General features: G+C 44.0%; 1 protein-coding gene across 1 annotated transcript; it reads right to left on the reverse strand.

Annotated features, from left to right (window-relative positions):
• Positions 1–4,248: 4,248 nt before the first annotated feature.
• On the reverse strand, positions 4,249–4,765 carry LOC102941327 (40S ribosomal protein S18). Its single transcript, XM_007059965.4, has one exon. It carries the CDS (start codon positions 4,744–4,746, stop codon positions 4,288–4,290), a length of 459 nt encoding a protein of 152 aa, XP_007060027.2. The 5' UTR covers positions 4,747–4,765; the 3' UTR covers positions 4,249–4,287.
• Positions 4,766–17,547: the final 12,782 nt, after the last annotated feature.

The raw sequence follows: 17,547 nt of genomic DNA on the forward strand, positions 1-17,547 counted from the left end.
CCATCCCCCGTGGCCCACAAGCAATACCTGCCTTCAGATTTTGTCTCTTCATATTTCCTAGTTTAAGGCTAGCCTTATGGAAATATCCTGTAGAATTTAACAGAGAATGAGACCCTTTTCTGTGGAGTCACTAAATCAACCTGTGGAGTTCTATAGAAGAGACATAACTCTCTATTAAATTCTATAAGTTTTTAGAAACATTTCTATAATATTCTATTGGTTTCATCTGTATTAAATAAGAGGGGAATACACAGATAACTTTTGCCTTTCTCTTTTTCCTTAAGATTTCTTATCAAAGTAATATTACAAATAGATACATACAGTGATGTGGTAGCCTTGTCAGTCCCAGGATATTAGAGAGACAAGGTGAGTGAGGTAATAGCTGTTGTTGGACCAACTTCTGATGGTGAGAGAGACAAGCTTTTGAGCTAACACAGAGCTGGAAAGCTTGTCTCTCTCACCAACAGAAGCTGGTCCAATAAAAGATATTACCTCACCCAACTTGTCTCTCTAAACGTGGATACAGAAATAAAATGCAGGATTTTTCTTTCCAAAGAGGGGGCAAATGAGAACAAATTAAAGAGTGAAGAGCTTAGAATAATTTATTTTTGGGTTGGGAAGCATGAAAAACAGCAGTTACTGGCCTAAAGCAGGCATGTGTTAGGAGTAATAAGAGGCAACTTCAGTACCAGTTGATAAATGCAAAGTACCAGGCAAACTGGTTGAAACTATAGTAAAGAACAAAACTGTCAGACACATCGATCAACATAATTTGTTGGGGAATAGTCAACATGGTTTTTGTAAAGGGAAACCATGCCTCACCAATCTACTAGAATTCTTTGAGGGGGTCAACAAGCAATGGGGACAAAGGGAAACCAGTGGATATAGTGTACTTAGATTTTCAGAAAGACTTTGACAAGGTCCCTCACCGAAGGCTCTTAAGTAAAGTAAGCTGCCATGGGATAAGAGGGAAGATCCTCTCATGGATTGGTAACTGGTTAAAAGATAGGAAACAAAGGGTAGGAATAAAAGGTCAGTTTTCAGAATGGAGAGAGGTAAATAGTGCTGTCCCTCAGGGGTCTGTACTGGGAGCAGTCCTATTCAACATATTCATAAATGATCCGGAAAAAGGGGTAAACAGTGAGGTGGCAAAATTTGCAGATGATACAAAATTGCTTAAGATAGTTAAGACCCAGGCAGACTGTGAAGAGCTACAAAAGGATCTCTCAAAACTGGGTGACTGGGCAACAAAATGGCAGATGAAATTAAATGTTGATAAATGCAAAGGAATGCACAGTGGAAAACATAATCCCAACTATACATATAAAATGATGAGGTCTAAATTGGCTGTTACCAGTCAAGAAAGAGATCTTGGAGTCATTGTGGATAGTTCTCTGAAAACATCCACTCAATGTACAACGGCAGTCAAAAAAGCAAACAGAATGTTGGGAATCATTAATAAAAGGATAAATAATAAGACAGAAAATATCACATTGCCCCTATATAAAGACATGGTAGGCCCACATCTTGAATACTGTGTGCAGATGTGGTCACCCCATCTCAAAAAAGATACACTGGAGTTGGAAAAGGTTCAGAAGAGGGCAACAAAAATGATTAGGGGTATGGAATGTCTGCCATATGAGGAGAGATTAATAAGACTGGGACTTTTCAGCTTGGAAAAGAGACAACTAAGAGGTATGATATGATGTGACAGAGGTCTATAAAATCATGACTGGTATGGAGAAAGTAAATAAGGAAGTGTTATTTACGCCTTCTCATAACACAAGATGAGGGGTCACCAAATGAAATTAATAGGCACCAGGTTTAAAACAAACAAAAGGACGTATTTTTTCACACAATGCACAGTCAAACTGTGGAACTCCTTGCCAGAGGATGTTGTGAAGGCCAAGACTATAACAGGGTTCAAAAAAGAACTAGATAAGTTCATGGAGGATAGGTCCATCAATGGCTATTAGCCAGGATGGACAGGGATGGTGTCCCTAGCCTTTATTTGCCAGAAGCTGGGAATGGGCAACAGGGGATGGATCACTTGGTCATTACCTGTTCTGTTCATTCCCTCTGGGGCACCTGGCATTGGCCACTGTCGGAAGACAGGATACTGGGCTAGATGGACCTTTGGTCTGACTCAGTATGGCCATTCTTATATTCTTATGAGCTTTTTCATATTTATTAAGGCTAATACAGTAGTCATTGTGATCCCAGTCCTGCACTATTAGTTAAAATTTTGCCCCAATAAGGCAGGATTTGGCCCACTTATTATTAATCATTTTATACAGTGCTGTGGTTTAAATGAATGTTAATCTTGGAAGCAAAATTAAGCAGAGTAGATACATCCTCTAGTCCCGTTCCCTTTGGGTCAAATTCTCCTCTTACTTACAGCAGTATAAATCTGGAGCAATTCCACTGATTTCATTAGAGTTATTCCAGATTTGCTGAAGTTGGCCTGAGATCCGAAGCTGACCCTGCATTTACATTTATATCAAAGTGTGATTACTCAGTTTACATATTTCGTGAGAACAAATCACACACCATGGTCTAGATCGCAAATGCGTTACAGCTGACAGTAAACTATCGCAGAATTTGCTGTGAAATTGAGTACAAGGGCTTGATTCTCCGATCAGCTACACAAGAATAAGTCGTGAGTAACTATCTTGAACACAGTGGTGTAAAACTGATGTAGGATTGTACCTTACAGCACAATATAGTGGAGGCAACACTCTTAGCCCCTGCCTTGGGGTGAGTTGAGCATTCTTTAAAGCAACCAAACAGCAACCTCTCCATTTAATTAAAGAGAGGTACTGACCAGCTCTGAATGGGAGACTTGGGCTGAAGGCAGATGCAGAGTCTGCGGGCTCAGGGCAAGAGAGAAAATTACTAAACAGCTGATGATGATTTATTACCTGAAGAACACTTCCCTATGAAAGACTGAAATTCTAGATTCTAATTGAAGGGCCCCATTATACACAATGGACTCAGTGGGCCAAATCTTGTTCACTCTTTTCATGTGACTGCACTCACCGGGATCAGTGGGATTACTCATGTGAGTAAGCAGAGCAGGATGTGGTCGATCATCAGTGTTCAAAGCTTCAACACCATCATCAATAAAATGCCATGTGTGGTTTCTTTCTAAACTCAGCTAGTTTATTTTGGTCATTGCAATATGAATGATTGAAAGTCAGTGTTAAACACACATTTTTTCTTAAGATTATTTTCCTGCTCCCCTGCAAGAATATAAATCCTTTCATGTGTCCCTGGTTATTAAATACTTACTATTAAAAACCAGGGTACAGCTCAAGGTGTAAAAGTGAGCCACCTATAACATCTATCAAACTAACGCTGGATTATAAATTGACGTGTGTACACAGTGGGTCTGATTCTGCTTCGCTTATACCACCATAAATCAGGAGTAACATCACTAAGTAAGTGGGTTTACATTAGCACAAAACTGGGGTAAAGCAGAGCAGAATCTGGCTCCAGCACTGAACTAGTTGCATGCTGACTTTTGCTAGGACTTTTCCATGCTAGTGTCAGGCAGGCTCAAGAGGCACCACACAAATAATACAATGATTGTGACCCTGATGTGCTTTCACTGCATTCAGTGGCACTGTCTTGTCCCCAGTGAACAAGACATTAACCTCAGCCAATCTTAACAGCTAACCTAATAGGTTAGGCTTCTGGTGTCCTGAGATCAATGCCTACCAATATTGTCTCACTGTTTCCTTGGATTCCCCCAACAGTCTGTATCCATTTTTTGTCTTATCTTATATTGCAACCCCCTTATCTTTGTCTTATCTTAGAGTGCAACCCCCTTGGGGCAGGGACCATCTCTTTATTCGTTGTTTGTACAGTGCCTAGCACAATGGGGTCTTGGTCCATGACTGGGCATTACAACAATACAAATAATAATCATCAGCTCTAGGAGGGGCTCAAGGATCAACTCTCCTTGTACAGGAGCTCCGGGGAAGGACTATAAACCAGCTAATGGGAGAGAGTGGCTGAGGAAAAGTTAGAGGCATGATCCCAGGCCAACAGGAATTAGTTGGGGAAAGGTTTGTGGGCTTATGTTAATGTGGTCTGATTTCTGTTTATAAACATTCCCCCTTTAGGAAAACCCCTGGCTTACTGCACTGTTTTTGTTTCTGCAGAGTCTTTTCACCATCTTAAGGTTCCATAGGTGGGGGAGAGGGTAGGGACACTTGTTATTTATTTATTTAATTTATTTATTTATTTTGAGAACAGCACTTTATTGCAGACACAGGGCAGACACTACTTCTTCTTGGAGACAGTGACGGTTCTGGCCCAGCGCCTGGTCGTCTTGGTGTGCTGGCCCCACACGCGCAGCCCCCAGAAGTGGTGCAGGCCCCGATGCACCTGGATTTTCTTTAGCCACTCCAGGTCCTCACGCAGTTTGTTGTCCAGCCCGTTGGCCAGAACCTGGCTGTATTTGCTGTCTTTGACGTCCTTCTGCCTGTTGAGGAACCAGTCGGGGATCTTGTACTGATGGGGGTTCTGCATGATAGTGATGACACTCTCCACCTCATCCTCTGTCAGTTCCCCAGCCCTCTTGGTCAGGCCAATGTCCGCTTTCCTCAGCACCACATGAGCGTAGCGTCGACCCACACCCTTGATGACGGTGATGGCGAAGGCGATTTTCCATCGCCCGTCTATGTTGGTGTTGAGCACTCGCAGGATACGCTGGAATTTCTCAGGGATCACAAGAGACATGGCGGCTACTCCGCGTTAAAAGGCAGTTAGTTAGTCACTCACTCAGTATAAAGTTACAGAACAATGAATATCTGAAGCAACCAAACCAAACTCCTCAAGATCCTTCAACTTCGCAAGGGAAAAGAGGTGGGGTTTGAAAATTGAATACATATCCAACATTTTTAGCCTGAGCCCGAGTTTTAAGTAGAAAGGACCAGCTTTTGACAGGTGTTTAGGCTATCTTGCGAATTTTCAGAGGCACCTCAGACTTTTGAAAATGCCATGAGGCGCCCACTTGCGTCGTGAGTAGTGGTAAGCAAAGTGTTTTGGCCTCAACTTTTTTTTCGGTGAAAAATGCTGGTTAACTGAAACATGTTGTGAATTCGTGTCTAATTTGCTGTGTTGCTTTGGTAATCTCGTCCCAGCCTCCTCAAAACAAAAAACAAAAACCAACCCACCAAAACCACACACCCAAAAATGTTTTGGTTTAGACATTTCTGAAAGAAAATGTTTTCATTTTCAGTCAAAATTATTTTTCTTTTCAGATTCTATTTCGATTTTAAGAAGGTTAAAAAAACCTCAATAATTAAACAAAATGTTTTGCTCAACCCACAACTTTTTTAAGAAAAAATTCGGGTTTCAAAAAATAAAAATAAAATAAAATATTATATTGGGGTGACCTGATATGAGTTTTTGTTTTATTTTTGATGTTTTGGTTCGGCCACTGTACTGGAAAAATCAATTATTTGCACTGTGGGAATTTTCCAGTGCCTAAATACCTTTGAAAATCTGGCCCGAAGCCCACAGGAGTTAATGAAACAATCAAACTCGTATAGGAGTTGATGAAATAATCAAATCCTTAGCATTTACTAGATTTTTTTAAAAGTTGCAAAGCTAAAAACCAGGCAAGGATCTGTTGGCTCATGCTGTCTCTTGTTTATATTTCATGCCAAAAGGGTTAGGCACTGGAATATTTGTGGTCATATCAGTGTACGCTGGATTGCACTTTACATGTCTTGAGGTCAATATGCTGTTAAGAGCCCAAGGGTTAGATGAGCTAAGGGTAAGAACGCTGTTAAGACGTGATATGCTAGGTATTTACATTCAATTGTAAACGAACTCTGTACCCACTGTAAAGTCATTTGGTCCATCTGCCCTTAGAGCATGTTTGCCACTTTCTGCGTGCCTTGATCCTGAAAAATGCTCAGTCCCCCACAGATCCAAGGGAATTGTGTGTGCTCAGAACCCCTTGAAAGGGCAAGTCTGCTCCAAGGAAGGATAATAAATGTATAACATGGGCTCTCACACAGGTGTCAGTAGCTTGCCGTCTCCATGTTTCTATCAATATTCTATCTACAGCTCCCATTGCCACAATATCTGAGCACCTCACAATCTTTATCATCCTGTGATGGAGGGAGGTACTATTATCCCCATTGTACCAATGGGGAACTGATGCGCAGAGAGGCTAAGTGACTTGTCCAAGGTCACACAGCAAGTCTGTGGCAGAACAAGAAACTGAACCTAGGTTTTTCAAGCCCTAAGCTACCACCATAACCACTGAGCCATCCCTCCTTTTCCAAATGGGATTGCAGGTCCCAGCTAGATTGGCCGCTGTATGGAAAGGACAGGGAATTACTGACCTATGATCTATACACATATATTACATATTAAAACAAAATCTATCTGATGGCTGTTCAGCGGCCTATGTGAAATGAGTTTACTGGTCTCAGCCCAGCTCTTAATTGATGTATGTCTGCACCACAAAACCCACCACCGCATTAGGCACTAATTTATTGTTGCCAGCCTCATCAGAAGCACCGAACACTGAATTAGAGGTGCCTGGAGATTAGAGGTGATCACTCTAGTTCAGGGTGGAGGCCCAGTGGCCAGGCAGTGCAGAAGGAAGCTTGCGCTGCTACTTGCCTGGGTTCGGTCTGTTCTATGGCTGAGCAAGCAGGTCCTTGTGTCTGCCAAAAATGCAGTGCCTGCAATCCATTGCCTGTAGGAGATGCTTCATCTGAATTATAGAAGCTCATCACTAACCCTCCCTCCGCATGCTACTTTGAAAAGGCTAGTTGCTCCTCGAGTCCCTTATCACAGAGTGAAATGAAGCCTAAACACTGGGTACAAGGATGAGCTGACTGCAGATTAAATAATCATTCGTTTCATTTGAAATTGGTTAGGGATCTGCAATGATGCGTCCACAATGTCTCCCAGGGCCCCGTTCCCCTGCTGTCCTGGAAAGCAACCTTTCAGGACCGTGTTTTCATTTCACCCCAACTTGCTTGATTCCTGCTCGACTAGGCCAATGTAAACGGCTTTCATTATGCATTGGCAACAGCGCCACCTGCTGAAGTCCAAGCATCAGTTCACAATGTGCCTGTCCAGATGAGGGAGTCTTATAAACAGATGTTAAATGGCTTGATGTGATACCCACTGGGTAGCTCAGCCTAGTACCGAGGGAACTACTCAATGTGTGTCTGTACATCTCTGAATTGAGAGCACTTGATTTGGATTTTAGACTTATTTTTCCTATTGACTTGAATGAGTCACCTACGAGCTTGGGCATCATCTGCTTGTCTCTTAATACATTGCATTTACCTAGAGATTTTCATCCAGAAGTGCTTCAGCTAATGACAACTGCAGGAACCACTTCATCCACTTCTAAAATTCTGCCACTTCTGGGGTGGGATGTGGCAGCCATCTCACAGCGAACTGCAGGGTGGCGCAACAGCGTAGGGTGGGAAGTGAAGGAAGTAGAGTCATATCCAAATCAAAGTGCTGGGAGGATTTAATAAGGCAGAATGTAATTACCAAGAAGGGAGGACTTCTACTGGCAAAGGGGAATCATGTGGAATGTAAGTTTAAATGGCATAAATGTGGGGGTTTGAGGGAAGAATTGAAATATGTTTTTTCTGCAAAGTTTAGTTAACTAGCATCCTCTATCTGTGAATAAATGAATGCACACACCTGAATTTGACTTCAGCAATGAATTACTTTCCTCCCCAACTTCACTTTGTGCACATTCCCATAACTAAAGGCAATCAGAAGCCGTTACCTACACCCTACATACGATTACAAAAAAAAAATACACAGTGTATGTCCTATGAAAGAAGGGCCCAATTCTGCCACATTTACAAATTAACAAAGGTGGGCCTTATCCTGCAAACTCTACCAGGTGTAGTGCAATCACTAGCAGATGTAGTACTCAGTGTCTGGAGTAATTCCACTGAAATCAATGGGCCTGATTCTCCATTTTCTAGCACCTGCTATAATCACTTTCATCAGTGCAGAGTGGGTATAAACATGACCATTCTGCTATGACAGCATTTTAAAACCTACTTGGCACTGATGTAAATGACTTCACAAGGTTCGGGGCAATGGAGAATCAAGCCCAATAAGCAGTGGTAAGTGTTACAGGATTGGGCCCTATAGGAACAATAGGAAGGATTAAAAGTTAAGGTTATCAAGGCCCAGCTTTCCTCTGGAAAGATAACCCAATAGTTATAACATAAACAAAGCAATGGGAGGCTGCATGTGTGTCTTCTAAATCTAGGATCAAATTCTGCAACCTTTACTCACACTGAGTAGCTCCTTACTCATTGAGTAATCCCATTGACCTCAGTCAGACAATTTTTGAAGTAAGATGCCAATCCGGCGAAGACCGACAAATGTGCTTATCCTTACATAGTGTGTGTAGTCCTGTTAGCTTTGATTGTGGGGTGACACACAATGCATAAGGTTAAGCAGGTGCATACGTCTTTGCAGGTTTGAGGCCTAAGGTAGTAACGCTTGGTAGGGCTAAGAGAGTCTGGTGCTTCAGTGAAGAGAGGTTGCACCCTTGTCATTTGCAAGTCTTGGTGCCATTTCAGTTTAGAAATACAAAATCCTAAACCTATAGCACTAAGGAGGGCTCCCAGAGATCCCTTTACAATTAGCTCTGGGAAAATACCTGTGGAGACAGTTTGTCAGAAGAAGACTGAAAGTTTGGGCTCATTCTTCCCATCAGGGACATGCTGGACTTTTCAAAACTAGATTTCAGGAATTCATTCCTTCAGTCATATCTGCCTCTGAACTTCTTTACTGAACCAATTTAAAAACACTGTAAAAATAAAACGCAGCAGCTGGGGCAGTGGGGGAACCAATCCAAATGGCAGGCTCTGGGAACCTCTTGCTGCCTGCAGTGCTCAGTCTGCTGGAAATACCGCGGCTATGTTGAAAACAACAGCTAAACCATTTTGTTCAGCTGATGGCAATTGGGGATTGTGTTTGCTTTTTGTAGTGGGGATTTATATTTGTATAGGGTTCCACGGTAACATAGGGAAGGAGCTAATTCACTGCGGACATCTGATTTACAGCTTCATGTACAGAAGGACATGACAGATGCATACCGGAAAACTAATTGCCCTGACTCTCAGAGCACACTGGCAAAACTGGGACGTACGGTTGCGCAGCTCCAGCAGTGGGAACTCTGGTAGAGGGAAAAGTTCAGGGGTTGTTACTTCTGTGTCACATAGGCCTGCACTGAGCTGAGCTAGATGACACAATGGCCAATGTGCCCAAGCTTCAGTTTCCACTACACTTTCCACGGCTGCTACCATGGTTGGCTGCCCCAATGGCGAATTACAGGTCTGAGCGTTCCACACACACAAACAAGGCTTGGGAGAAAAACAGCCCCCATCTTTTAAAAAAAATTCTCTCTGGTGGTGGGAATTACTGGTCCAATTTTCCCAGTTATTCTTTTATCCCCCTATGGTCTTGACTACACTAGGACAGGCAGTCCCCATATTCCAGCACCACTGCAGCTCCCTTGGGAGTAGCAACGGGGTAAGCCCTTGTGAGACAGGGCTCAGGAGCTTTTACCACTATGTCACGAAAACTCACTCAGAGCAAGTGAAACACCTCACATCTGTAGCAAGTGTCTGACTGGTAGTTTCACCCTGTTGCAGCGGCACCATGGCTGGCTGTTGCTGGAATATGAATACTAGTTGTTTTTAGTAAAAACGAATCTTACCCATCCTGTCCCTTTCCAATTCTTCCTGTCTTGCAGTGCAAATTCCAATGACCAACACAGTTCCTACATGGGTGGGTGGGGGATAAGTGGGAGTTGGTACATCTATATGCATACACTCCAATCCACATAGCTCTATGCTTCATGGCAGGAGGAATATTAAAGGGCCAGATTTGTAAATTGTAGGACAGATAAAATGACCTGAATTTATTCGGAGCAACATCATCTCACAAAGCAACGCAGAGCCAACTCCATTACCACACACTGATGCAGCATTGCAAAGCTAGAGTCACAATGTGATAATTCAGGACATAGGGCAAATTTTAAAAGTTTTGGCAGCCCTGGAAGACAGAGGGGAGGGTCCTTCTTGTCTTTGTAGAACCCATGGGAGATTGCCCTTCTCCCCTTGATGCTCCTGATCCTCAGTGACACATTCCAATCCCCAGAAGAGACGGCTGTCGCTACCCTCCATTGAGGAGCCCATCAGCATGGATAAAGGGTTAAAATAATTGTCTCCATTTTCCAAAGAAAGACAGCCATCTCCCCATCTCGACACCCAGGGCCCCAGTACACTCATCACTGTGACACACACCAGGACCAGAATGCATGTCACCATGACAACCACACAGGCGATAGCACGTCCAGCACCCTGGTACCCAACATGGCCACAGCAGGCCTGTCATCCTCCGGGCCTGCCAGCTCCAGACTATCTAGGTTCTTACACTGTGCCCATCACAATCCAACTGGGCCACAGCACATGTAGCGTGAGGCCAACCCTCCATGTATCAGACCAGCTGTTCTTTTTGTAATGCAAATAGTGTACTTGTATTTAGTTGCTTTGGTGGAGTGGGAAGCAGGAAGTGGTGGGCCCTATCCAGATACCACAGTCTGCATCCATAAGGACACCCATGGATATTGGTGAATGAACTGACCATGCTCATCTATCACCAAGAAGGAGGGGTCTGGAGCTCCACCCTACACATGCTCCCTTAACTGCTGGAGCAGGGTTCCACTGTTGTCTCTGACCACGTGGACGCCAGCATGTTCCAGAGAGCCATTCCAGTGGAGTTCCGCTGGGCACATACGTATGTCCATAACAGCTTGGAAGCTAAACTTTGTTTTGTTGCAAACTGAGGAACACATTATATTGAGAAATGCACAAACAGACAAAACACAATGTGCGGGCAAGCATTTGTCAAAACAGAAGAGGAAAGAAAGCACATGACACACGCACAGCCAGGAACATGCACGTGTGTCCTATGAGACACAAAACGCCCTCCTCCACATGCTTACTCAGATCAGGATGGGTTTGACACTAGAACTGTGTTAAAATGCCATTCCGATTCTATTCCATCTAGCTTCTCAGACAGTGTCCATCCCTGACAGTGGCCCCCTTATGCTTCCATTTTCAGTGGAATACCCAGTTTCTCATGTTCCTGTATTACATTCCAGATCACAGCTCCCCGCCCCTCATAAAGATCTTGTCTCAAATTGCTTTTGAATAAGCCTCTCTACTGGCAACACGACAGCAGAGACATCCTTAACTGTAAGTGTGTGATTTAATAAGTTACACTGTCAAAGCAATTTCTCCCCAACAGAATCCAGCTGGCTGAGGAAGCAGAGATGCCATGTGTGCTTTAGTATGGGGTATTCTAGTGATGCTAGTGTTGGATAGCAGTAGTGTAAACAAAAGCCAGCCTGCCTCTGGGATACACTGTTTGCTTCTAGGAAATCAGCACATGTACAGATAGATCTTTGTTTTGTGCAAAATAGCAGAACAGACAAGAAGATGTCCCCAGGTACGAAAGCCACGGCACAGCAGGACAGAAGCAGCCAACATGTGTCATCTTGACATATATCTTTAAGAACCCCAGTAAAGGGGTTCTATTCTATTCTGTTTCGGTTTTTACTCTGCACTTAGCACCGTAGTTACTCAACTCCTTCCAGTGATGCATTAAGTAACGTGACTAAATCTGTGACGTGTTTGTTCTCTCATCCTCTCCCCAGGGGGAGAAATGTGGATAGTAAAGTGTCTCATTTGAGGTCCATGTCAACAAAACACATCTTGCACACAGAGAGGAAGGTGGTGAGGTTTGTCATGGTCCCTAGCTCCTGGAGGAATTCATTCCCTCACCGTCCCTGAGAAAGCTCCTGAAAGACGGAAATTGCTAAGGAACAGTGAGCAAACCCAAACAGGGTCAGAGGTTTGAGCTGGTTTGGGTGCCTACCCGAAGCTTAGGCACTCTTTGTGAAGGGCCGAGGCCCAACCAGTTGAATCTCGCTACCTGCCTCCCTACCTTTGCTCTGGAGAATTCCTCCCTAGCCTAGCACCCTCTTTTCATCAGCAGGAGTCTATACAAGGAAGGATCCAACACCTCCTCACCTTACTCTCTGCTGGCAGCAGGAGTCTTCCCTTGGTGATCTTTCTTAGGTCCAGATCCTGAAGTCTTTGCTCCATTTATATTCTGTCCTTGCTCTCCTTAACCTTTCAACAGTTTTGTCTGACGAAGGTTTTCAGGGTTCAGACCATAATTATTTTAGAAATAGTCACTGTGACCTATGGCCATTTAACCTCTTATCTCCTATCAGAGCGCTTCACAAACAATGAATGTACAGACATATTATACCCCATTTTACAGATGGGGAACTGAGCCACAAAGAGATTACATGCGTTGCCCAAGATTACACAGGAAATCTGTGGCAGAGCATATTACTTGAACACAGATCTCCTGCAACCACATCAGTACATTTAAAGACAAGAGCATCCTTCCTCCTTTCTCACCCATCAACCAGGAATGACACTTAATAAGCAAGTCCACGGTGCCACTCATTATCATGGGGAATGGAATGCTATTGTAGCAAAAGGCATAAAGGTATGATTGCATCTGAATTCAGAGTCACTGACAACAAACTTTCATCACCTACCTGATGGGCAGTGACCAGATCTTGGACAGTATCATTAATAGTAACACATTTTGTGAATTAATGCCTCTTTGCTGGGATCCCTCTGTGGGAATTACTGGGACTTCATCTGCAGATCCTGATCTTGAAAGTGCTAGAGTGGCAGTTAGGTCCACACACAGATTCCCAGCACCTTGGAAACATTTTGTTATCACTAAACACGTCTGAGGTCACCTTAATCAGTGATCATCTGATGTGACAGCTACTTGCCTCTTTTCCTTCGACCAGTCATTCTGTGGGGGGTGGCAGGACAGTGTAGAAATATGGATTATGCGGTGTAAAGCCAGGTCCTGCGGAGCAAACAAGTGATCTACTGCACTTTGCCAGAACAATGGCTGGTGTGTCACAGCACTCCAGCAACCCCCTAGGGGGCGACAACGACAGCTCTGAGGAGACCACAACCGAAGCACGCTGGTGTGGGGGAAGCCTGCACATCTGCTGCCTCTTCTGCAGCAATTATACGGATACATTTAAACCTCCAAGGCTTTCAGTCAAGCTCCTTTCTTGAGCTCTAGTCACTCGAGTTTTGTATTCATATGGCAGCCAGAATCAGAAGGCAGTTGGCATCTTGCAAGATCAGACTATAGGGACAGCCCAAAAAGGGAGTTGAAACCTTTTGGTCCTGCCCAATGCTAGCAGGTAACATCTGGACAGCTGCTTTGCCAGTGCTGACACAGCTAACAGGATTCCAGCATGCTAGGCCAAGGGAATTCTCTCTTTCAAGCCCAGACCAGTGGTTTGAGTTAAAAGATTCCATAAAAGGGAGAGAGGCCTCTGAGGTGAAACCGTAAGCTTTGTCTAAATGATGCATGACCTAAGCACAGTGCTTTGAAATGATTTGGCTCCAGCTGGATATGACTAAAAGGGAGAAAGCGTTTGCCCCCAAAAGCAGGGCTCCTTCATTCATTCATGCGCAAGCTCAGGCTTGTTAGTTTAGAACATACAATTTAAGAGCCAGATACTCGCTGGTGTAAATAGCTGCATGACTACGCCCATTTACACAGCTGAGAGTCTGGCCTGGGAACTCTATCTATATATATACACACACACACACATTTGCTGAAAAGGAAATCTGTTAATAACACGTTTGAAGGGAGTTCTCCTCACAGAAACGGGGCAGCTGATTATCCTAAGCTGTATTTTATTTCTTTGTACATTTACAGTGCAATAGAGAAGAGCCTAGTATCTCTTAGGAGGAGTTGGTAGAACCACATATAAAGTTGACCAAACCTTTCCAACCCTGTTTTCAGTTGTTTATAACTTTGCCAAACCGTAATCATCTAGACTGAAATTTTCCAAGCCAGGTGTTTGCCTCAGGCTTTTTTTTTTTTCCCCTGAAAAGTTTCAGCTAATACGGCACGTCTGTTTCTGAAAACAAAAGCGGGCGGTGGGAGGGAGGAAGTTGTTTTGCCCATATTAAAAAGTTTTTACAACAATTTCAATGAGACGCTCTGGTGTCTCTGTGCTTTGGAGCAAGGTCTTGAAAATGGGCAGGGGCGTGGGCTGTGTGTTAGGGATTCACCTTTTGCTGTATCCATGAGAAACCATCCAAATGTTTTTTTTAAAAAGCATGCAATCATGTAATTAAAGACTTCTAATACATATGCACAAAGGGGATGAAGTAAGCTTGCTCAAGCAACCTTAATTCTGGCATTCCCTAACTTCTGAGTGTTTAACTTTGCAACCTTTTAATGTAGATTTTGTATACAATTTACCACTTACCTCTCTCACACACACACACACTCACACACACACCAATATAAAGAGCTAAGAAAGACATTCAGACAACTTTGAATGTCTCTGATGCATTGCTGGTTTGTGTCACTACCTGGAGATTGTGTCTACAAGGCTTTTGAGACTGCTAAGAGGGAGTTAACTTGCACCTTAGGTATTTGTCTCGCTGGAATGTGGGTCAAGGGAAGGAGTTAACTACAAAGTCCTTTCCTGCACCCCAGGAGAGGGTATCTCAGTGGCTATTCTGGGTGATTACACACTGATCTCAAGGCCCACGGTGGCCAGGCACAAATGGAGGACTGACACTGACTGCTCATCGCCAACTAGAATAGCCTGGTAATAGCATGAAGTTATGTGCTGGCTTCAGGGAGCATGACTGGATAGACTCCATCAGCTCTAGCTCCTATACAGCTTGGGACATTAGAAAGCATTTTATCTAGAGAAGGCATGCTGGCCAGAACACCCAGGCTGTCCCCAGCTCTTAGCAAAAATTGTCATTGTGATCTTTAAACTTCCCCCAGAGATGCAGAATTGAAACAGCTCAGCCAGAGGACATCGCTTCTCATGATTCAGATGTTTAGAACTGCAGTGCTGGGAATAGGTATGAAGTTCTGGATCTCAGGTCCTGTCAGGGATTTAATCCCACAGCATTCTAGCCCTGAGCAAGGAAAAATTACCCCTTGATGGGATGTATACATGTCTGTGTGGAGGAAGGGGGTGTGATATGTAAAACAGGTGTAAAGAGATAGTAACAGATTAGGTGGATCATGACTAAGTCTACCAGTATATTGTGTTTTCCAAACTGCTCCATTCTCTGCAGCTCTCTTCGCTGTCACTTGTGTGTCCATCTGCAGTGGTTCTGATACAAAAGGGAGAGACTGACACAACCGATTTAACAGATGAATGCCACACCCAAACCGTCTGACCTGGAGAATGGTCGCTCAAGTCACGCACCTGCCCCCCAGCATTAAGTGGATGAGTAGAGGAGTGCTGTGGAAATCCCACTGACCGTAGTATGAGTGCAGAGAGAGACAAGGGTAAGTCTGCAATTCCAGAGCCCTCTCTTAATCAGGGGAAAGATCCAGAATGATCTTTGCTCCACTGGCATGGCCACTGACCCCCAGCCATAGAGACTTTGGTTCGGCTCTTCATGGGGATGGAAAACACATTTGTAGAACCTACCGAGTGCTTTTGTGGGAGAGGGTGAATCCTCCCCCATTGCCCCATATTCTACTCCTAAAAGCTACCAGCAGGCTGACCCATCTTCCACACCATATCTCCCTTGTTCGTGGGTCAACTACAGAACAATTCAAGGTGCTGCCCCATCTCTTTTCAGTGCCTGTGAGCACCATGTCTCCTTAGCACACCAAGCCGCTGACAGTGTAATAAACCCGTCCTTTAAATATGGAGATTGCAATGGTACATGCAAGAGGAAGCCACTGAACGACTCAGGTGCTAAAGGAGCACTCACAGAAGATAAGGCCATTGCAGAGAAGCTAAGTGGATTCTTTGCATCTGTTTTCACTGCAGAGGATGTGAGGGAGATTCCCACAACTGAGCCATTCTTTTTGGTGACACATCTGGCAAACTGGCCCAGACTGAGGTGTCAGTAGAGGAGGTTTTGGAACAAATTGATAAATTTAACAGTAATAAGTCACCAGGACCAGATGGTATTTGCTCAAGAGTTCTGGAGGGACTCACAACTGAAATCGCAGAACTACTAACTGTGGTATGTAACCTATTGCTTAGATCAGGGGTTCTCAAACTGTGGGTTGTGACCCCATTTTAATAGGGTCACCAGGGCTGGCATTAGATTTGCTGGGACCCGGGGCCCAAGCCAGTGTCCCACCGCCTGGGGCTGAAGCCGAAGCCTAAGGGCTTCAGCCCTGGATAGCAGGGCTCAGGTTACATGCCCCTGCCAGAGGCTGAAGCCCTTTGGCTTTGGCCTCCCCTCTGGGGCGGCGTGACTTGGGCTTTGGGCCCCCCAACTCAGGGCGGCTGGCAAGCTCAGGCTTCAGTCCCACTCCTGGGGTCGTGTAGTAATTTTTATTGCCAGAAGGGAGTTGCGGTGCAGTGAAGTTTGAGAACCGCTGGTTTAGATTAAGGCCCCAGAGGCAATCCTGGGTACAGGCTGATAAGCCTAACTACAGTACACGGCAAATTGGTTGAAACTATAGCAAGGAACAGGATTATCAGCCACCTAGATGAACATGATATGTTGGGGGACGAGTCAACATGGCTTCTGTGAAGAGAAATCATGCCTCAACAATCAACTAGAATTCTTTGAGGGTTTCAATAAGCATGTGAACAAGGGTGATCCAGTGGATATAGTGTACTTGGACTTTCAGAAAGCCTTTGACAAGTTCCCTCATCTAACACTCTTACGCAAACTAAGCAGTTGTGGGATAAAAGGGATGGTCCCCTCATGGATCAGTAACTGGTTAAAAGATAGGAAACAAAGGGTAGGAATAAAAGTGAAGAGAGGTAAATAGCGGGGTCCTTCAATGATCTGTACTGGGGCTAGTGCTGTTCAACATATTAATAGGATCTGGAAAAGGGGGTAAACAGTGACGTGGCAAAGGCTGCAGCTGATACAAAATTACTCAAGTTAGGTAAATTCAAAGCAGACTGCAAAGAGTTACAACGGGATCTCAACAAAACTGGATGACTGGGGGACAAAATGACAGATGAAATTCAGTGTTGATAAATGCAAAGTAATGCGCATTGGAAAACATAATTCCTGCTATGCATACAAAATGATGAGGTTTAAATTAGCTGTTACCACTCAGGAGAAAGATCTTGGAGTCATCATGGATAGTTCTCTGAAAACATCTGATCAGCAAGCGATGGCAGTCAAAAGAGTGAACAGAAAGTAAGGAAGCATTAGGAAAGGGATAGAAAATAAGACAGAAAATATCTTAATGCCACTTTTTAAATCCATGGTACGCCCACACCTTGAATACTGCGTGAAGTTCTGGTCACCCGATCTCAAAAAAGATACATTGGGGGAAAAGTACAGAGAAGGGCAACAAAAATGATTAAGGGTATGGAATGGTTGCCAGATGAGGAGAGATTAATAAGACTGGGACTTTTCAGCTTGGAAAAGAGACAACTAA

The sequence above is a fragment of the Chelonia mydas genome, chromosome 7, assembly GCF_015237465.2.
Source record: "Chelonia mydas isolate rCheMyd1 chromosome 7, rCheMyd1.pri.v2, whole genome shotgun sequence".
Classification (NCBI taxonomy): Eukaryota; Metazoa; Chordata; order Testudines; family Cheloniidae; genus Chelonia; species Chelonia mydas.